The sequence below is a fragment of the Pseudorasbora parva genome, chromosome 15 (assembly GCF_024679245.1).
Source record: "Pseudorasbora parva isolate DD20220531a chromosome 15, ASM2467924v1, whole genome shotgun sequence".
Taxonomy (NCBI): Eukaryota; Metazoa; Chordata; class Actinopteri; order Cypriniformes; family Gobionidae; genus Pseudorasbora; species Pseudorasbora parva.
Genome location: NC_090186.1, coordinates 36,214,673 through 36,231,948, shown reverse-complemented (window position 1 = coordinate 36,231,948; position 17,276 = coordinate 36,214,673). Strand labels below are relative to the sequence as shown.

At 37.7% G+C, this 17,276-nt stretch overlaps 3 protein-coding genes across 5 annotated transcripts; 2 read left to right on the top strand and 1 right to left on the bottom strand.

Annotated features, from left to right (window-relative positions):
- Window positions 1-4,470, top strand: pbk (PDZ binding kinase). 2 transcript variants are annotated; one of them, XM_067418672.1, is made up of 8 exons: window positions 1-325; window positions 512-585; window positions 731-824; window positions 929-1,068; window positions 1,149-1,318; window positions 3,456-3,585; window positions 3,711-3,902; window positions 4,014-4,470. In XM_067418672.1, the coding sequence occupies exons 2-8, from the start codon at window positions 516-518 to the stop codon at window positions 4,241-4,243; spliced, it is 1,026 nt and encodes a 341-aa protein (XP_067274773.1). In that variant the 5' UTR covers window positions 1-325; window positions 512-515; the 3' UTR covers window positions 4,244-4,470. The 2 variants fall into 2 exon arrangements, with proteins under 2 accessions (XP_067274773.1, XP_067274774.1); XM_067418673.1 differs by having other exon boundaries at window positions 291-351.
- A 137-nt stretch (window positions 4,471-4,607) lies between these two features.
- Window positions 4,608-11,715, bottom strand: esco2 (establishment of sister chromatid cohesion N-acetyltransferase 2). 2 transcript variants are annotated; one of them, XM_067418670.1, is made up of 11 exons: window positions 11,564-11,715; window positions 11,024-11,078; window positions 10,044-10,929; window positions 9,889-9,964; window positions 8,731-8,767; window positions 8,345-8,486; window positions 8,130-8,261; window positions 7,961-8,050; window positions 5,441-5,584; window positions 5,173-5,357; window positions 4,608-5,083 (listed from the first exon to the last, which is right to left on the bottom strand). In XM_067418670.1, exons 2-11 carry the CDS (start codon window positions 11,065-11,067, stop codon window positions 4,951-4,953), a joined length of 1,869 nt encoding a protein of 622 aa, XP_067274771.1. In that variant the 5' UTR covers window positions 11,068-11,078; window positions 11,564-11,715; the 3' UTR covers window positions 4,608-4,950. The 2 variants fall into 2 exon arrangements, with proteins under 2 accessions (XP_067274771.1, XP_067274772.1); XM_067418671.1 differs by having other exon boundaries at window positions 8,731-8,764.
- Window positions 11,716-12,722: 1,007 nt separating this feature from the next.
- ccdc25 (coiled-coil domain containing 25) lies at window positions 12,723-16,758 on the top strand. Its single transcript, XM_067418669.1, has 9 exons — window positions 12,723-12,893; window positions 13,132-13,179; window positions 13,264-13,303; window positions 13,391-13,442; window positions 13,522-13,597; window positions 13,683-13,786; window positions 14,561-14,763; window positions 16,132-16,177; window positions 16,260-16,758. The coding sequence occupies exons 1-9, from the start codon at window positions 12,869-12,871 to the stop codon at window positions 16,287-16,289; spliced, it is 624 nt and encodes a 207-aa protein (XP_067274770.1). The 5' UTR covers window positions 12,723-12,868; the 3' UTR covers window positions 16,290-16,758.
- Window positions 16,759-17,276: the final 518 nt, after the last annotated feature.

Sequence of the window (17,276 nt, the reverse complement as noted above, 5' to 3'; positions counted from 1 at the left end):
AGTTTACGAAACGTAGGCTGGTAAGATTTGTACTCCCAAGTTCACATGTTCGTCACAAAAATACCCCAAACAGCTAAGACTAATCTAAACACGATCTAAACAGGCTATGAAATTGTGAACTTGAATATAATATGTTATAAAATGTTAATGTTATAAAAATGAGAGCTAGTTGAGAGCCACACTCTAAGGAAAAGAACTGAAGAAATAAACGAAAACGCACGCAATCAGTTTTGTCCCTCTACAGACACTGTAATTTGACGTCATTGTAGCCAGTGAATTTGAAATACGGGCGCGGTTTTTGGCATCTCTGAAGTTCATATTTAATGTAATTTAACATTTTATACATTATATGTATGTGTAATGCTACGCCTTACGAATTGTGGTATTATTTTTTGTTTTGATTAGTTAGCTGTGTATAGCATGATTAAACGTGTGGAACGTTTGTCGTTATGTCGTACGGATTGTGGTCATGTAAACAAAAATATGATGTTCTTTTATTGTTTAATTTTAGACAAATGGAGGCCAACAAAGAATCACCCAGTGCCTTTAAAACGCCTTGCAAGCCTGCTAAAGTAAAAAGTCCAGGTAACGTTAGTCATCTTTAAAACGTCTGATACTATAACTAACATACACGTTATATTGACTTTCTCATCATCAAAACTTCTCATTTTACATTCCAGCTGGATCCATAAGTCGCTAATAATGTCTTAAATGTATTGTTTGTGATCAGTCAGTGCATGCGGAACCCCAGTCACCATTCCTGCCTCTCCTTTCATGAAGAAGCTCGGCTGCGGGACTGGAGTCAATGTCTATCTCATGAACAGGTACAATCTTACATACAAACATAAAACAATTTTGTTGACTGTTTGTGATACCTGTGTTAGCGTAATGGACACTATTAAATCTATGCCAATATTTACAACATCAGGATGGGCAAGCAGACTCATTCACCATGGGCCATTAAGAAGATCAACAGCAAGTGTGCAATAAGTCAAATGAATGTTTATCAGAAGCGTCTGACCGAGGAGGCAAAGATCTTAAAAGACCTGCACCACCCCAATATTGTTGGCAAGTATTTTAAAATATTACATGTAAAGGTAAATATGAAGATTATACGCCAAATATCCTTTCCCCTTGTTTTTTTTAAGGCTTCAGAGCTTTTACCACAGCAAAGGACGGCTCTAAGTGTTTAGCGATGGAGTACGGTGGTGAGCAGTCTCTGAATGATCTCATTGAGAAAAGGAGAGATGAGGGCCTACAGGCGTTCCCAGTGGCCACTATTGAAAAAGTGGCTCTTCACGTTGCACGTGGTCTACAGGTATGGTTGTGAAATCAGTAATTTACTGTTAAAGCCACTAATCTATATAGAGACATAATAGACAAAGCTATTTGGAAGAATGTTTGTATACAAGCAGATTTTGAGCCCCATTGACTATAGTATTTTTCCCCCTACTATGGTAGTTAATGGGGCTCAAAATCTGATTGTATACAAACATTCTTCCAAATATCTTCCTTTGTGTTCAGCAGAAGAAAGAAATTCATGCAGGTTTGGAACAACTTGAGGGAGAGTAAATGACAGAATTTTCATTTTTGGGTGAACTAACCCTTTAAGGCCCATTCACACCAAGGGCGATTACTATATTACTATAAAATATAGTGTTAAAGATCGTTCTAAATGTAAAAGAATAGCAGAGCCCATACCACAACTATAGAAATAACGGCACAGAGGAACGATCTCGCTGGAATCACTTTCGCAATGATTGTTTTCCAGCAGATGAGTATGGAAGCTAGCCTAGAAATCTAGACGCACCCTAGCGGCAGCAAATCGAATCTGCCCGCGAGTGTCGTCTAGCAACTCTCAATACCCTTCTGAGCTGTATTCGCCTAACTCTTGCTGGTCCAATCACATTGTGTATAGAGTCGGTGGGCGGGGCCATAATGATAACGGCCGAGTTGCGTTTGCGTGCTTCTAGTAAACACAGAAACTAGCGAACGGCGGTCTTTCGAATCAGCTTTGACCGCGACTCTGGAAGACTTGGAGTTACGCTTTTCTCTGAGAAAAGAACAAAGAACGGCACTGAAGTCATTCTTAAAAAGGGAAGATGTGTTCGGAGTTTAGCCGACCGGATTCGGCGAATGTTTAATCTATCAACAAGCTCTGTTTCACCGTCGTTGCTCTGGTTGGTGTAGCGCTATCCTATCGCGTGCAGAGGGAGTTTGAAAGACAACCATTTATCCCGCCCCTCAGATTGAGCCCTGTCAATGGTGAGTTTCCAGACCAAACATCTTGATGTGGGTCTGGCTTGTCAGGCTATATGGAAGCTTGTTTCCAACACGGAATGAAAAATACAGGTAATTGCGACTTTATCTGACAATTCTGACTTTTTTTCTCAGCATTGCGAACTATAAACTCACATTCGTGAGTTATAAAGGCAGAATTGCAAGAAATAAATGTGAAATTCTGAAAAATAAGTTGCAATTGGGTGCAACTTGGGTGGGGGGGAGTCAGCTCATATTTTCACACAATTTCACTTTATTTCTCAGAATTTTTATTCTAGCAATTCTGACTCTGCGAATAAAGTAAACATTGCGAGAAATGTTTTCTTCTTTATTCTGAAAAATAAAGTCTGAATTGCGAGTTGTAAACGTCACAATTACAGCAGCAGATGATATAACTTAAGCACTTACTTATACACTTATAAGCACTTGTACTCATACACAGCTATATTGTGTGTACGTGTAGGAGCTAATATTATCATTCTTTGTGTGAGCTGGACTTAACGTTTCACCATCTGGAATTTACAATGATAATGTTCCTCTTTGCATTTTTGTTGTGGTGTAGGCTCTGCTTTTTTTTTTTTTTTTTTTTTTTACAATTTAGAAAGATTTTTATACAGTTGTTATCAAAATTATTCAACCTCCATTGCAAATCAGGGTTATTGGCAAAATGAACAGACTTTTAAACTGTTTGCAACGAACAAATCAAACAAAGTAATTTAAACACAACAAATATTTCAAGTGGTTTCCCCAAATTCGACTGAAAATGCAGCTTTTAATGACTTCTGCAGTCTCAAAATGATTCAAACCTCTGAGCAGAATCCCTCACAACAGCACACATCTGCTGAACAGGGGTTGTCTCAAGCCCACCTGATGTAACTAATCGAACACTCTGTTAGTTGCATCACGTGTGTTTGAGCTAGAACACATGAAATATCTGAACTGGCTTGGTTTGTTGAGTGTCACGTGTGTATGTAAGACAGTATGTAAGTCTGTACATTTTTCCAGTGAACCTGATTTGCAATGGATGCTGAATAATTTCGATTGCAACTACATCGCTATACCGTATAGTTATCGTCCTTGGTGTGAATAGGCTTTTACTGCTTTTTCCATAATCAAATGTAATTCTGAAATGTCAAGCTCCTTCTACTGTTTTATTGTCATTTTTTTCCCTTCAGTACCTGCATAATGAGAAGAAGCTTTTGCATGGAGACATGAAATCATGCAATGTTGTGATCAAGGGCGACTTTGAAAGCATCAAAATCTGTGATGTTGGTGTGTCACTGCCACTGGATGAAAACATGCAGGGTACGAAAAGATTTAGCATTTCAACAGGATTATTTTTCCTTCATTTGTTCATTAAAAACATGTTTTGTTTTACCTTGTTTTGAGATCCACTCTATTAAAGTATTATTTCAAACCTCTTTCCTCAGTGAGCGATCCAAAAGCCCACTACATTGGGACGGAGCCGTGGAAGCCTAAGGAAGCTTTGGAGGATGGGATTATCACAGACAAAGCTGATATCTTTGCGTATGGGCTCACACTGTGGGAGATGATGACACTTTCTGTTCCTCATCTGGAGATGCTGGATACTGAGGGAGATGATGAGGCTGATGATGATGATGGTAAAGTTACTGTAATCAAATCCAGGTGCTATTTGTAATATCTTAGCGAATAGATTTGAAAGTTTTTATACTTTTTTTCAAAGTGCCTCTTATCTGTTGTCTTTTCCTTAGATGACTCCTTTAATGACTTTGATGAAGATGCATATTATGAGAGGCTGGGAACTCGACCGGCTTTGGATGAAGCCACTCTGGGAGGGTCTTACCAGAGGATGGTGGAGCTCTTCTGTCTCTGTACAGAGGAAGACCCTCATAAAAGACCCTCTGCAGCTCATATTGTTCAGGTGCTGGAATGCAACAACCAGCTTTCTGACAAACACAGTGAGGTCATTGTAATTGATTAAATTTACTAATCCATTCCTGTCAATGTAAAATATATTGGTATGTTTACAGGTTGGGTCGGTCTGATTTCTGTCTGTAATTTTTACTTTGTGAGCTGTCTGTCACATTGTATATATTTTTCTGTTGAGGATTAGTTGTTACATATGTTCTTATGTACTCTAATGACATTGAGGCATGTTTTAGATACTGTATTTGCTACGGTGCAATTTGAAATAAAGTGTCTGTTTGAACTATGGTATTTGTGTATAAGATCTCATGACTCATTACTATAATGAACATATGAATATTTTTCAGAAGGTACATTTTAAGTAGTGACCAGTCAACGAACCTGTGTAACTCAGATTAATTCAAATACAATACAAAATATACGAACAAGACCATTTATTTTAAAATATGTACAAAGCAAGGAGCATCTTAACAATTTTTGATCAACTTTACAACAAACTTAAAGGAATTACAAACCCTAATTTTCCAAACAGGAACCTTTAGGACCTGCTGGCTTACAATAAACAACCAGTATTTGTGCTGAAGTAAATATGAATAAACGTAACATTAAAGACTAAACAGTCTCTACATGAGATGCTTATCATATCACACTGAATACAATTTGAACATCTAACAATTTTTTTTCTGTTAAAAACTTTGAAAAAAACATAAAAAAGCATTAACAAATGCAGTCAAACTAAAACCTAGTGTAGTTGTTCTTCCTTTAACTGATGAAGTTGTACACCAGAAACGTTGGCGTCTCGCAGTATTTTGTAGCAAACAGCTTCCCCTCAGGTGTAGGGTCAGAAAAGGCGATTTCTTCTTTGGTCAGATGGCTCCCGTACATGAAAGTATTCCTGAATGAGTAAGAAACAATAGTTTTATATACACAAAGTAATTTATGCAAACTCCTACTTCTTCTTTCATCTTATTAAAAGTTTGGTACCTGACAGTGTCCAGAAGGCGAGTGGCGATGCTCTTCCTCCTCATCAGACTGAAGACCCAGATGCGACTGACACCACAGATGGCTTTTTCGGGAACGGTAGAGCAGCACCAGGCCCTGTGGCGCTCCATGAAATCCTCCTTGTTTATGTCTTGGGGTTTCTCTGGCTGCTCCAGCACCCGAAAGGCCTAGAAAACATTGGGTTCTGTAAGATCAGTTTTACTTTCATCACTGGCCTTCTGAGCTTAAGCCTTTAGTTAGACAGACTCACCTGTCTAATATTCTCAGCCACCAGACATCCCACAACCATCCTGTCACTGTTAATGAACAGGTAGGTTTTAGCCGAGCTTGGGCTACTGAGTGTGATCTGCTGAAAGCCCAGTTCACTGTCTGCAATCCGTCTCACGTCCTCTGCCTGGAACAAAGCAGCACAGGTTAGAAAATACTGATGATTTAGCTGGGCAGCAACGGTTCAAATTATTCACGGTGCAGATTCGACACGTGCTATGTACTTGCCAAGACTGGCATGTTGACATTTTTTGTGTGAAATTATCTGTTCAAACACAAAGAAAACTCAATATTTGCTTGCTTTCGACTTCAGATGAGTGTACACGCGGATGTGCACACACACACCTCTCAGTGACAGTTTTGTCTAAACTTTTTGATCATCACTGTTGTAATGTATTGGGAATGGAGGTGTGCCATACCATACAGTTAATGGTAATACTGGTATACATTTTTACATGATAAAAAGTGTCATATCGCGATATCAATTATATAGCATTGCGATGACGTATGGCGCATTTCCTTTCCCTAGCGCTCACAACAACACCACGAAGAGCAGCGTGTCAGCCTCCGATGACGATTTAGTACCTAAAAAGTGGGCTACATGATTACAAGAGGTCAGCCCTCTTGACAACTGACATAACATTGACAACTTAAAGCTGTTATTGATGTTTGCAGAGCAATATTCAACCGAGGGTCACATTTTTGTCAGTTACGGTTAGATCTTGCATTCTTCCTCCTTTGAATCAGACACAGAGATAAAGTAGTGCGTAAGATTACGTTTATTTGAATAATTTAAATTATTTATTTGAATTATCGAGAGAGAGTGTGTGTGTGTGTGTGTGTGTGTGCGTGTAATGCGTGATTGTGTCTTTCTTAACAATGAATATGTGCATTTATTACTTTAAAATAGCGATGTAACCCCTAAACCCAGCCTGATCTGCCAGTGATTTAATTTCGCCCGGCAACTCAGGTCTGGAAACCTGTGCATTCATTTCTACTGCTTCTGTTACACTTTTACAGGAACCAATCACAGACTAGCTTATCCACCTGGCTCACTATTGATGGGTTTAACACAATGGCAGATAGAGAAATGATGGGTCGTTGCCTGTTGATCACGCCTATTTTGGTCTGATTGGTTAAAGGATTGTTCAATTGCGTACAGTCATTCAAATAATGCTCGTTTATCACGCCTCGTGCAGTAGAAAATACAGAGCAGATTCCCCAGACCAATGTTCAGTTTTAAATTGAGCTTGGTCTAGTGATAGCGAGACAAGATGTAACCCCATTATTGCTGAGAAATATAATGTAGTGATCCAGTGGCGAAGCTATTTTATTGCTAAAAGTTGTGGGGTGGCGTTGATAAGTTTCTGCGAGTGACATACCTGTGTGTGTGTGTGTGCGCGCATGTTTCATAATGAAAACAGCGCATTAATAAAGAACGATGATTCATCTGACTTGGAACTACCGGTGCATTAAATGATTTTATTGCACATCTTCCAGCCAATCAGAATCGAATATTCAGACAGACCATGGCATACATTACTTTAGTAATAGTTGAACTATAATGTTATAGTTTCACTTAAGATTTCCAGTGAAAACACAAATAAATTGTACCAAAGCTACTTTGCTTTCATTTGACTTACGCTGTGTGTGATATGACAATAGATTTACACTTTGAATTAAATATTCTCTCATCAATGACAGTAGCTCATTGGAAAAGGATGGACGCCCTTCACTTTGTTTGCAATAATAAATGCTACTGCCTACCAGCTGCAATAACCAATAAAACTTTGTTCCATATATTTTTGTCAATATCGTCCTAACTATCGTTATCGCAAATGTTCTTGAAATATTGTGATATCATTTTGAGGCTTTAACACCCACCCCAGTTGGGAAGCCAGGATGTATATCCATTGACAGGAACATAAATTAGCCTAATTCTGTTTATCTGTTATTAAAAAAAAACAAAACAAAAAACATTTTATAGATGCATCATCATATTTGAGATTTTTTTTTACAGAGAACCGTTACACCCCTAGAGGGCAGAAGAAGCATTTGAGCTATAACAACCTAGCCTGGATGCCAGCCGAACTCAGCTACAACATTTGAGCTTGGGCGGTTCCCTCTGGACTTGATCCATAGAGGAGTTATGCCCGAACAGAGACTGTTCGGACCAATCAAATTGTCAGGGCAGGCTAGACGATGACAGACAGATGATAAACAGTAACGTAATCATCCACGTCATCAAAGGCGCTTGGGTTGAATTGGTTCTAATCCGAAACGAAAAACTTGTTCGTATGCATTCACCTTCACTATTTTTCTCAGAAATGATGAACATGTTGGCAAGTACTCTGTGTGTATCCTTAATTTTTATTTTATTTTTTTCAACATGTGTGCAGACAGGGTTGCCAAGTTTTTACAACAAAACCCGCTAACCTCTTTCATATTCTGACTAGAACTAAGTAAGACAACATCAGGCTAATAACAACCACTGCCAGCATACCTTTTTTGTTGCATACTTTGGGTCCTCGGGAAGAACGAGAATAATCTTTCCATCCCAGAACTCGGCCACAACCCTCTCCTTTTTCCAGCCCTATAAACATACAAATTGATGTGAAAGTGCAACATTTTTGTAGTAGAACTGCATTGATGACAACATCACAATGGCTCACCACAAACTTAATGGTGTCCAAGAAGCGCTGATGGAACTGCGTGTGCTGGAAGTTGTCCTCAGGACTATCTGTACTGTACAGCATCCCGCAGGACCCGCATGTGATGGCGCCGAACTGCTTTTGGCCAGCATCCTAAGGAGCAGACACATTAAACATTAACAAGATGTGAATAACCACCCATTTATTTCCCTCCAACAACTGCACCTTCTACTCACAATGATGAGCTGGTTATCCGTTTGCTTTTTCATCTCTCTTCTCAGAGCACTCCTCTCTTTGGCCTTCAGAGCAGGAGTGGCAGTCAGTGCAGAAGGAGTGCTGGTGTTCAGGGGTGGTGACAAAATCCCTTTTTTCTGAGGTCTAAGACCAAGAAACAATAACAGATATCATTTTCCATTTCAAACTAAACGCATTCAACGTAAAGTTTACCGGTTTTACATGGTCATGACATTAAATATGAAAGAATGAAAACAAGGTCATATGTTATTACATCACAGTAGCTTTATGCAACTACACTTTTGAAACTATTTCAAATTTACATGTAAATCAATATTCAATACCTTGCAACTGCATTAGGAAACAATTGTGTATATGATTGTCTTACCTTTTAGAGCCAAAGATGGGATATACAGACGAATCTTCTGAATAGGGAGTAATAATAAATCATATTTTAAAAATATTAAATATAACTGAGTTTACAAATGATTGTTGTGGATATAACAAATACACAGTCACACACATATATATACACAAGATTTATTTTGAGCATTACTCCAGTCTTCAGTGTCACATGATTCTTCAGAAATCATTTTAATATGATGATTTACTGCTTAAGAAACATTTATGATTATTATCAATGTTGAAAACAGTTGTGTAATTTTTTAGGATTCTTTGAATAGAAAGATCAGTACAACAGTATTTATCTGAAATATAAAGCTTTTGTAAAATTGTACTCCCATTTAAATGTTTTGGGTGTGTGTGTGTCATAACCATTTGAATCTTTATTTGAGGATTGAAAACAAACAGGGAGGAGAAGACGATGCTGAATAAAGTCGTAGTTTTTGTTATATTTGGAACAAAATTTATTTTTGATGGAGATAAGAGATTCTAACTAACCAACTGATGTCACATATGGACTACTTTGATGATGTTTTTATTCCCTTTCTGGACATGGACAGTATAGTGTGCATACACTTGCATACGCTCTCAGGACTAAATCTAAAATATCTTAAACTGTGTTCTTATGATGAACGGAGGTCTTACGGGTGTGGAACGACATTAGGGTGAGTCATTAATGACAAATTTCATTTTTGGGTGAACTAACCTGTTAATACATTTATTTAGCAGGGATGCGTTCATTTTTAACATTTGATTATTATTATTATTGAACCATTATTTGTGGACATAATGCTGCAAAAGCTTAAATAAATTTAGAATCCTAAAAAACATTATACACCACAGTTTCAACATTGATAGTAATAATAATAAATGTTTCATGAGTAGTAAATCATCATATTAGAATGATTTCTTAAAGATCATGTGACACTGAAGACTGGAGTAATAATGCTGAAAAGACGGCTTTGCATCACAGGATCAAATGACATTAAAATATATTCAAATAGAGAAGTTATTTTATATTTTTTTGTATTTATAATAACATAAATGCAGCCTTGGTGAGCAGAAGAGACTTACCGTTCTAAAACGGTAACCATCTTTTCACTGGTAGTGTACATACAGATAGATAGACAATGTAATAATTTACCCTCATCAAGAGAGCCGTTGTGATCTGTTGGAATGTCACTCACATCAAACACCGAATCAGTTTTTGCAGGCGAGTCCTGGAAAGCATTTTCAGTTTGAGAAACATGATGACAGCTTTACATTTGTAGTTATCAGCAGATAATTGAATAGTCTAACCTGGCTCCCAGCTTCAATGGACTTGTTGGGGCTAACGGATCTCCTCAAAATCACCTTCAAATCTTTGGTAACACCATGCAAATCGGCCAGGACCTGAGGGGACATACTCTTGGGACTCAACATCACTTGCGTTGACTTGCTGCTCTCAGCAACTTCATCACTGGCGTTGTCCACTGGCGTTGGGTGTTTTTTTAAGAAGACAGCACGGCGGACTGGGGACCGCTCTCCTGGAGTTGGTGTCACTTTCTTCTCCTTCATGGGTTTCTGAGAGTTGGGTTTCTCATAGGTTGACGGCTGTTTAGGCTTTGTGTTCTGTGCAGACTTTTTGTACAGTGAAGTGGGCTTTTTGCCAGTGCTGAAGAAAGCTGCCCCCACAACAAGCTTGGGTTTACCTTTGGATTTCATAGAGCTAAATGAAATGGGGAGCACTGGGACTTCCTGTGAGTGATCCATTGGAGTGTCAGAGGCACTTTTCACTTTGGGTTTAGCATTAAAGTAACCTTTCAGGTTAGACTGCGGACCAGTGACACTCCTTTTCTTTTGAACCCTACTCACTGTTTTTTTAACAGGATCTCCAGCAGATGACGAGGTGTGTGATGGATCATTGCTAAGGGCTAACGGTGGTGACTTGACTTCCTTCAACAGTTTCCTCTCAATAGGTGTGAGATACAGAGGCTTCTGCTTGCTGTAGAAGTATTTTGCTCCCAATATTGTTTTGCGTGGCGAGATTCGTTTTGGAGGAAATTCTAGTGAAGAGGACCTCTGCATCTTCTTGGGTGTACTGAGAATTTTGGGGGGTGATGCCAGCGAGATGGGAATGTTCTCTTTTCGAGTTGACCTTCTTGGAGAATTTCTTGGGGTTATTATTTGTTTCTTAGCTGGGTTACTGTGGTGGGTTTAAACAAAAATGGTTTGCAATTTGCATCATAACACAAAAGAACATGTCACGATCTAATATCTTACAAAATTACATCTCATACCTTTCAGCATCAGGAGATCCATATTTTCTTTTTCGGGATAACATCTTCAAATCACCTGAAATGAGAAGACAGGGAATCAGAGCATGACGTGATATATAACTATTCTATAGGACGCCATTGTTTGCCTTTCTAGAACATTCTTATATCTCTGTAATTTTTGTTTTTCTGCCTTTTTAACTTACTGTGAAGAAAAAGTAGAAACATGAGCAAATCTAGTAACGTTATTTGACAAAACACTCAATTCCGTCAGTATAGACAGTGAGAATATTGTATCCTTAAATTGAGAGCTTTAATAAAACGTGTGTATAAAAAAAAACGTATTGCTATGATAAAGGTATATGTAGTTTGGCCCAGATTATAAAACATACAGTACATTAAACGTCAATACATCTCGCTTTTTTACCGCATTTCTTTTCTAGGCGCCAATAAGTTAACTTACAACAAGACAAATCTCTAAAAAAATACACGCAGGATACGATCATCAACACACATTTCAATTAAATACTAACAAGACAACAATATCTGTAGTAGATGACTTACCAGGTAAGAGAAATCCGATTCTGTTTTTTATTTGTGTGGAAACACTGGAAGTAAATAATCGCGGCAAATCTCTCCCCTTCACCCGCGATCTGTTTTGAAGACCGCGCCAAAGTCAATTGTGGCGCACACGGAAGCGGAAACAGCGAGTGTTCAATGACAACATCCGCTTAGTAATGGCAACTCAGATTCATCTCTGCGAATCGATTCTTTGAACAGACCGGTTTAAAAATCCTGTCCGGTTCAAGTTCTCCAGTTTTTTTATGCACCAAAGAATAATAACAACAATTGTCATCATTGTAATGCCAAAAACAATACAATTATACAGTCATTCTGTCTTTCAGTCCAGATTAAGTTCCTTTAAAAACAGCACTGTTCTCGTAGCTTTTAAGTTTTTAGAGAACTAGATTAGTTTCAATCTTATAAAAAAGAGGTTTGCAATTAGAACAATTACATTTGTGAAAATGACATTGGCTAACAGAAAAATAAGATTTATAAAATAAATATACTTTTTCTTTTCACATTCATTAAAAAGTTAAATTTCTATATGTAAATTCAAAATTAGGATTAACATAACATTTAATAAATCCACATATATCACACCAAAAAGTCACTGTGTGAGAGCACTTCCAAAATAAATCTAAAGTAGTTAGGTATGAGTAGTACTAGTAAGTATGGTATGATAGTACTATACTTTCCGCAAAGACACAACCTTCTAAAGGTCTCACTGTGTAGTATGATAGTCTGATAACTTATCAGGTATTTGTGAGGTAATGTCACTTTCTCCACTTTGTCATCTAAAAATACATTTAAAATCATTTTTGTTAAACACAATAAATGTACATCTGTCTGCAAGACTTTAAAAAAAACATTTTTTATTAAAATTAACTCGTATTCATCTCTCTCTCTCTCTCTCTCTCTCTCTCTCTCTCTCTCTCTCTCTCTCTCTCTCTCTCTCTCTCTCTCTCTCTCTCTCTCTCTCTCTCTCTGTGTGTGTGGGTGTGTGTTGGAAAAATCTGAATTTGAGAAGTAGCAAGACCTTTACGAAAGTATTTGGTAGTGTTAAACTGCTGATGTGAGGACCTTGGATTATGAATCGTTCAGACCGGTTGAACCAATTCATTGAAAAGATCCGATTCAAATGAACAATTCTTTCACGAATCGCTACTTCATTGCAGCGATGCTTGGTTCCTGTTGTGGTCGGAATGGATGGCACACATGACATGCGTCTGTGATTTACCTTTCATCTACTCTGTGTTTTGTTAAATACATATAGTAAGACCTTTAAAAGGTTGTGTCTGCGGAAAGATGGTGTTTTACTTTAAAAGCGACGGTGAGTAGTGACTGTGTGCCCAGGCAAGACCATGTTTATGTTGTCAACAAAGACAGTATGAATACTAAATAAGTATAATGCTTAATGTGAATACAACAAAAAGATTATCAAAACTGTAATATACCTAGCTTGACATGGCGAGATGATATTGTTGGGGGTTCAGTATGTCTTTAGCTAAATGGCAAGAATAAACTGCTTTTTAAAAGTTGCAATGTAACGTTATGCTTATCTTTTACAGTTGTCTCACCGCCCTATACCATCTACATGGGCAAAGATAAATATGAAAGTAGGGGCTTGTTTTATCATAAATTACACTTTTCAGCATTCTGTGCTTGTAGGACCATTAATAGTGGTTTCTGTTTTTCAACAGATGAAGATCTTATAAAATATGGATGGCCTGAAGATATCTGGTGAGAATTTATTTGGAGCTCGCCACCAAAATTGACGTTTTTTTCCTTCCCAGTTTTGATGTGCAATAAATGTTTTTGTGATTCCAGGTTCCATGTGGACAAGCTCTCATCTGCTCATGTATATCTAAGAATGCCCAAGGTATTTTGAGAAGTGAAACACATTTTAGCATACAGCTGTTTATTATATTTCTACACTGACAACTGTAACTTAATTAAAGGGTGTAACGATAGAAGACATACCAAAAGAAGTCCTAATTGACTGTGTCCAGCTGGTCAAAAACAACAGTATTCAAGGTACTCCTTCTTTATGAAGAACGTCAAAAGTTGATTAAGTGTCACTAAAGGTGTGATCACAACTGTTTTTTTTATTTATTTACAGGATGCAAAATGAACAATATTAACGTTGTCTACACACCATGGGGCAATCTGAAAAAAACAGCAGACATGGATGTCGGTCAGATAGGCTTCCATCGGCAGAAAGAGGTATGATGAGAGATAATCATGCTTGATGCATTATAATAAGCACTATGATGCACACTGCAGCCAAAACTGCAAGAGAGTAATCTAGAATTCTGTCCGATATGCAAAAAAGACACACACAAAAATACTGCCCGTCAGAACAGTTTATGTGATTTTGAAATGTTCATGTATTACTATAGAGGGTATGCAACTATGCATTGATGTTACTTTCCCGCCAGAAAACACCCCCATTTGTTTTGAGTAAAACAATCGATTATCTATTTAAACTAAAGGTTGGACTCGAAAGTACTCCTTACAATATACCAAAGATCCAGTGAACCACTGATTGATGTGCAGCCAGGAGTCGAGTTTCCTGACATTTATATGTGCCTGATTTCAACACCTGAGAAATACATAAAGAAAGTTTGCCTGTGAACGCTTCATATAAATACATTATAGGAAGGTCTGAATGCAGATTATCACTTATATCAATGCTATATATATTGTCCATCCCTAAAACTTAAATAGTTTTTGTCAGTGTTTGATTAAAAACATCCAATTAATGTAGAATATAAGCTTCTAAATATTTCATTGCCAAGTTGTTAATACAATATATAACAGTTCAATATATATATGGTATGATTTTACCTCAAAATTCAATATATTGGCACAAAATGATACCTGCAAACCCACGTTTCTCTGCCTGGACGGTGACATTACGAGCATACCCTCTATTGCACTTTGAAATTTTGTATATGATTCCAAATTCTGTGTAAATATTCAAGTGCACTTCAACAGGTGAAAATTGTGGCGGTAGAAAAGAAAATCAACGAAATTGTCAACAGACTAGAGAAAACGAAAGAGGAGCTCTATCCTGATCTGGCCGCTGAGAAAGAGTCTCGGGACAGAGAGGAAAGAAATGAGAAGAAGGCTCAAATCCAAGAGCAGAAGAAGAAAGAGAAGGAGGAAATGAAGAAGAAAAAAGAGATGGAAGATTTAAGGTGCTTATTATTAAGATGTCGAGATACATATTATAATCTCAACACAAACAACTATAATTTTTTTAAATAAATTGGGATCCAAAGGTTTGAGACCACTTGAAAAATACTTTTATTTTTTAATTTCATTATAAATTATATTAACAGCAAAACGATTTAAGTCCATTCTCATCTCTTTTTAGAATTTATATTTGTTAAATCACTTTTTTTTTTTGCTTCAGTCACAACAGCATTTGAGCTGCATAAGTTTGTGCAATATTTGCAGTGTGGTCTCATACTTTTGGACTCCACTCTATATACATAAAGAAAAATGATAAATGTAAGAAAATAACCTTTTTATATCAGAATCGGTTATTTTAAGACCTGTTATTTAAAGGGATAGTTCACTTTGAAATTAAATTTTGATGTTTTAGCTTACCTCATGGGCAATCCGAGATGTAGGAGTATTTGTTTCCCCAGTAGTTTCAATTTTGATCATTTTAGGTCAAACCGTTCTTGTCTGTGCCTCACATGATGCAGGTCTATGGTCACCACCTCAAAGAGCATACACAGAGAAGTCCAAATTAAACAATCCCCCATCGTAAGTACACACTGATGGCCTAAGACACGAAACGAGTGGTTTGTGTAAGAAAACGAACAGTATTTATATCGTTTTTACGTATTTATACAGTAACAGTACTTATATTCGCGCGTTCTGGCTTTAGCGCGGAAAGCGCCGGAAGTGGATCTCTTGCGCGTGTACGTCTCTCATTGTTTACACAGAAATTTGGAAAGTGTTACCTTACGTAATTGTTTTCTTTTATGTCGGTTTAAACATCCAGGATAAGCGCAAATTAGTACCATTTCTATTAGCCGTTTCACCTATAATCTCTGTTTTGTGTAAACAATGAGAGACGTACACGCACGAGAGATCCACTTCCAGCGCTTTCCCCGCTTGCGCAGACTAAAGCCAGAACGCGCGAATGTCACAACAGGAAGCACGCACGCGCACCCTCGGATCAGTCGGACGTAGTGGTGTACAAGAGGTAAAAACGATATAAATACTGTTAGTTTTCTCACACAAACCGCTCGTTTCGTGTCTTAGGCCATCAGTGTGTACTTACGATGGGGGATTGTTTCATTTGGACTTCTCTGTGTATGCTCTTTGAGGTGGTGACCATTGACCTGCATCATGTGAGGCACAGACAAGAACGGTTTGACCTAAAATGATCAAAATTGAAACTACTGGGGAAACAAATACTCCTACATCTCGGATGCCCATGAGGTGAGCTAAAACATATCAAAATTTAATTTAAAAGTGAACTATCCCTTTAAAGGTACAAGCATTCATTACTTTATCTTACTGTACATGTAACCTCTACTTTCCTGTAGGAATTATTCAGCACTCATGAAGAGTGACAACATGACCACAAATGAGGTAATACATCCTTAGAGTTTAATTATATTGCTGAGCATTGAGCCAAATTCTGTTATGACTAGACATGATCATTTCTCTGCAGGATGGCTATGATTCAGATGACTTCATGTAAAGGAATGGATCTGCGATAAAGAACCACCATCTTGCCACCACAGTATCTTCAAGATTGTCATTGCACTTTCAAAGGACGCCGTAGCGGTCATCAGAAATTCTGAGACGGCTCTAGAGCATTTGGCTTTGTCATTCCTTTGAAAATAAAAATGCAATATGTAAAGTATGTAATAAAAATAAAAAATAAACTAAAAAAAAAACCTCGATTGATAAGAGAGTAGATTGCTCATTTAAACAATAAGAATTTGAGGATCTCGGCTGATTCTGATCCGTTAAACAGTTTTTTGTTGATGTTTTTGAATGAATTAAAGATATTCACTCTGGCGATATGTTAATGGATGTGTACACTAAGACCCAGAGTATTTGTGCTTATAAATGATATGCCTTTCTGGAATGATAGTATTGAACGACAAGCTCTTAAACATTTCCTTTTTTGATGTTCCAAATTAAATAAATCTTTGGAATTCTCAGTTCATTTCTGTTTGTTTGTATATACACCGATCAGGCATAACATTATGACCTAATATTGTGTCGGTTCCCTTTTTGCTGACAAAACATCCCGACCCGTCGAGACATGGACCCCTAAAGGTGTGCTGTGGTATCGGGAACCAAGATGGTAGCAGCAGAGCCTCTAAGTCCTGTAAGTTGCGAGGTGGGGCCTCCGTGAATCAGACTTGTTTGTTCGGCACATCCCACAAATAAATGCTCAATTGGATTGAGATCTGGGGAAGTCAACACCAAACTCATTGTTGTGCTCCTCAAACCATTTTTGCTTTGTGGCAGTATTATCCTGATTAAAGGCCACAACCACCATGGAATACTGTTTCCATTAAAGGGTGTACATGTCTGCAGCAATGCTTAGGTAACATGTCAAAATAACATCCACATGGATGGCATGACCCAAAGCATTACACTGCCTCCGCCTGCTTGCCTTCTTCCCATAGTGCATCCTGGTGCCATGTGTTCCCTGAGTAATGCACTCTTACAT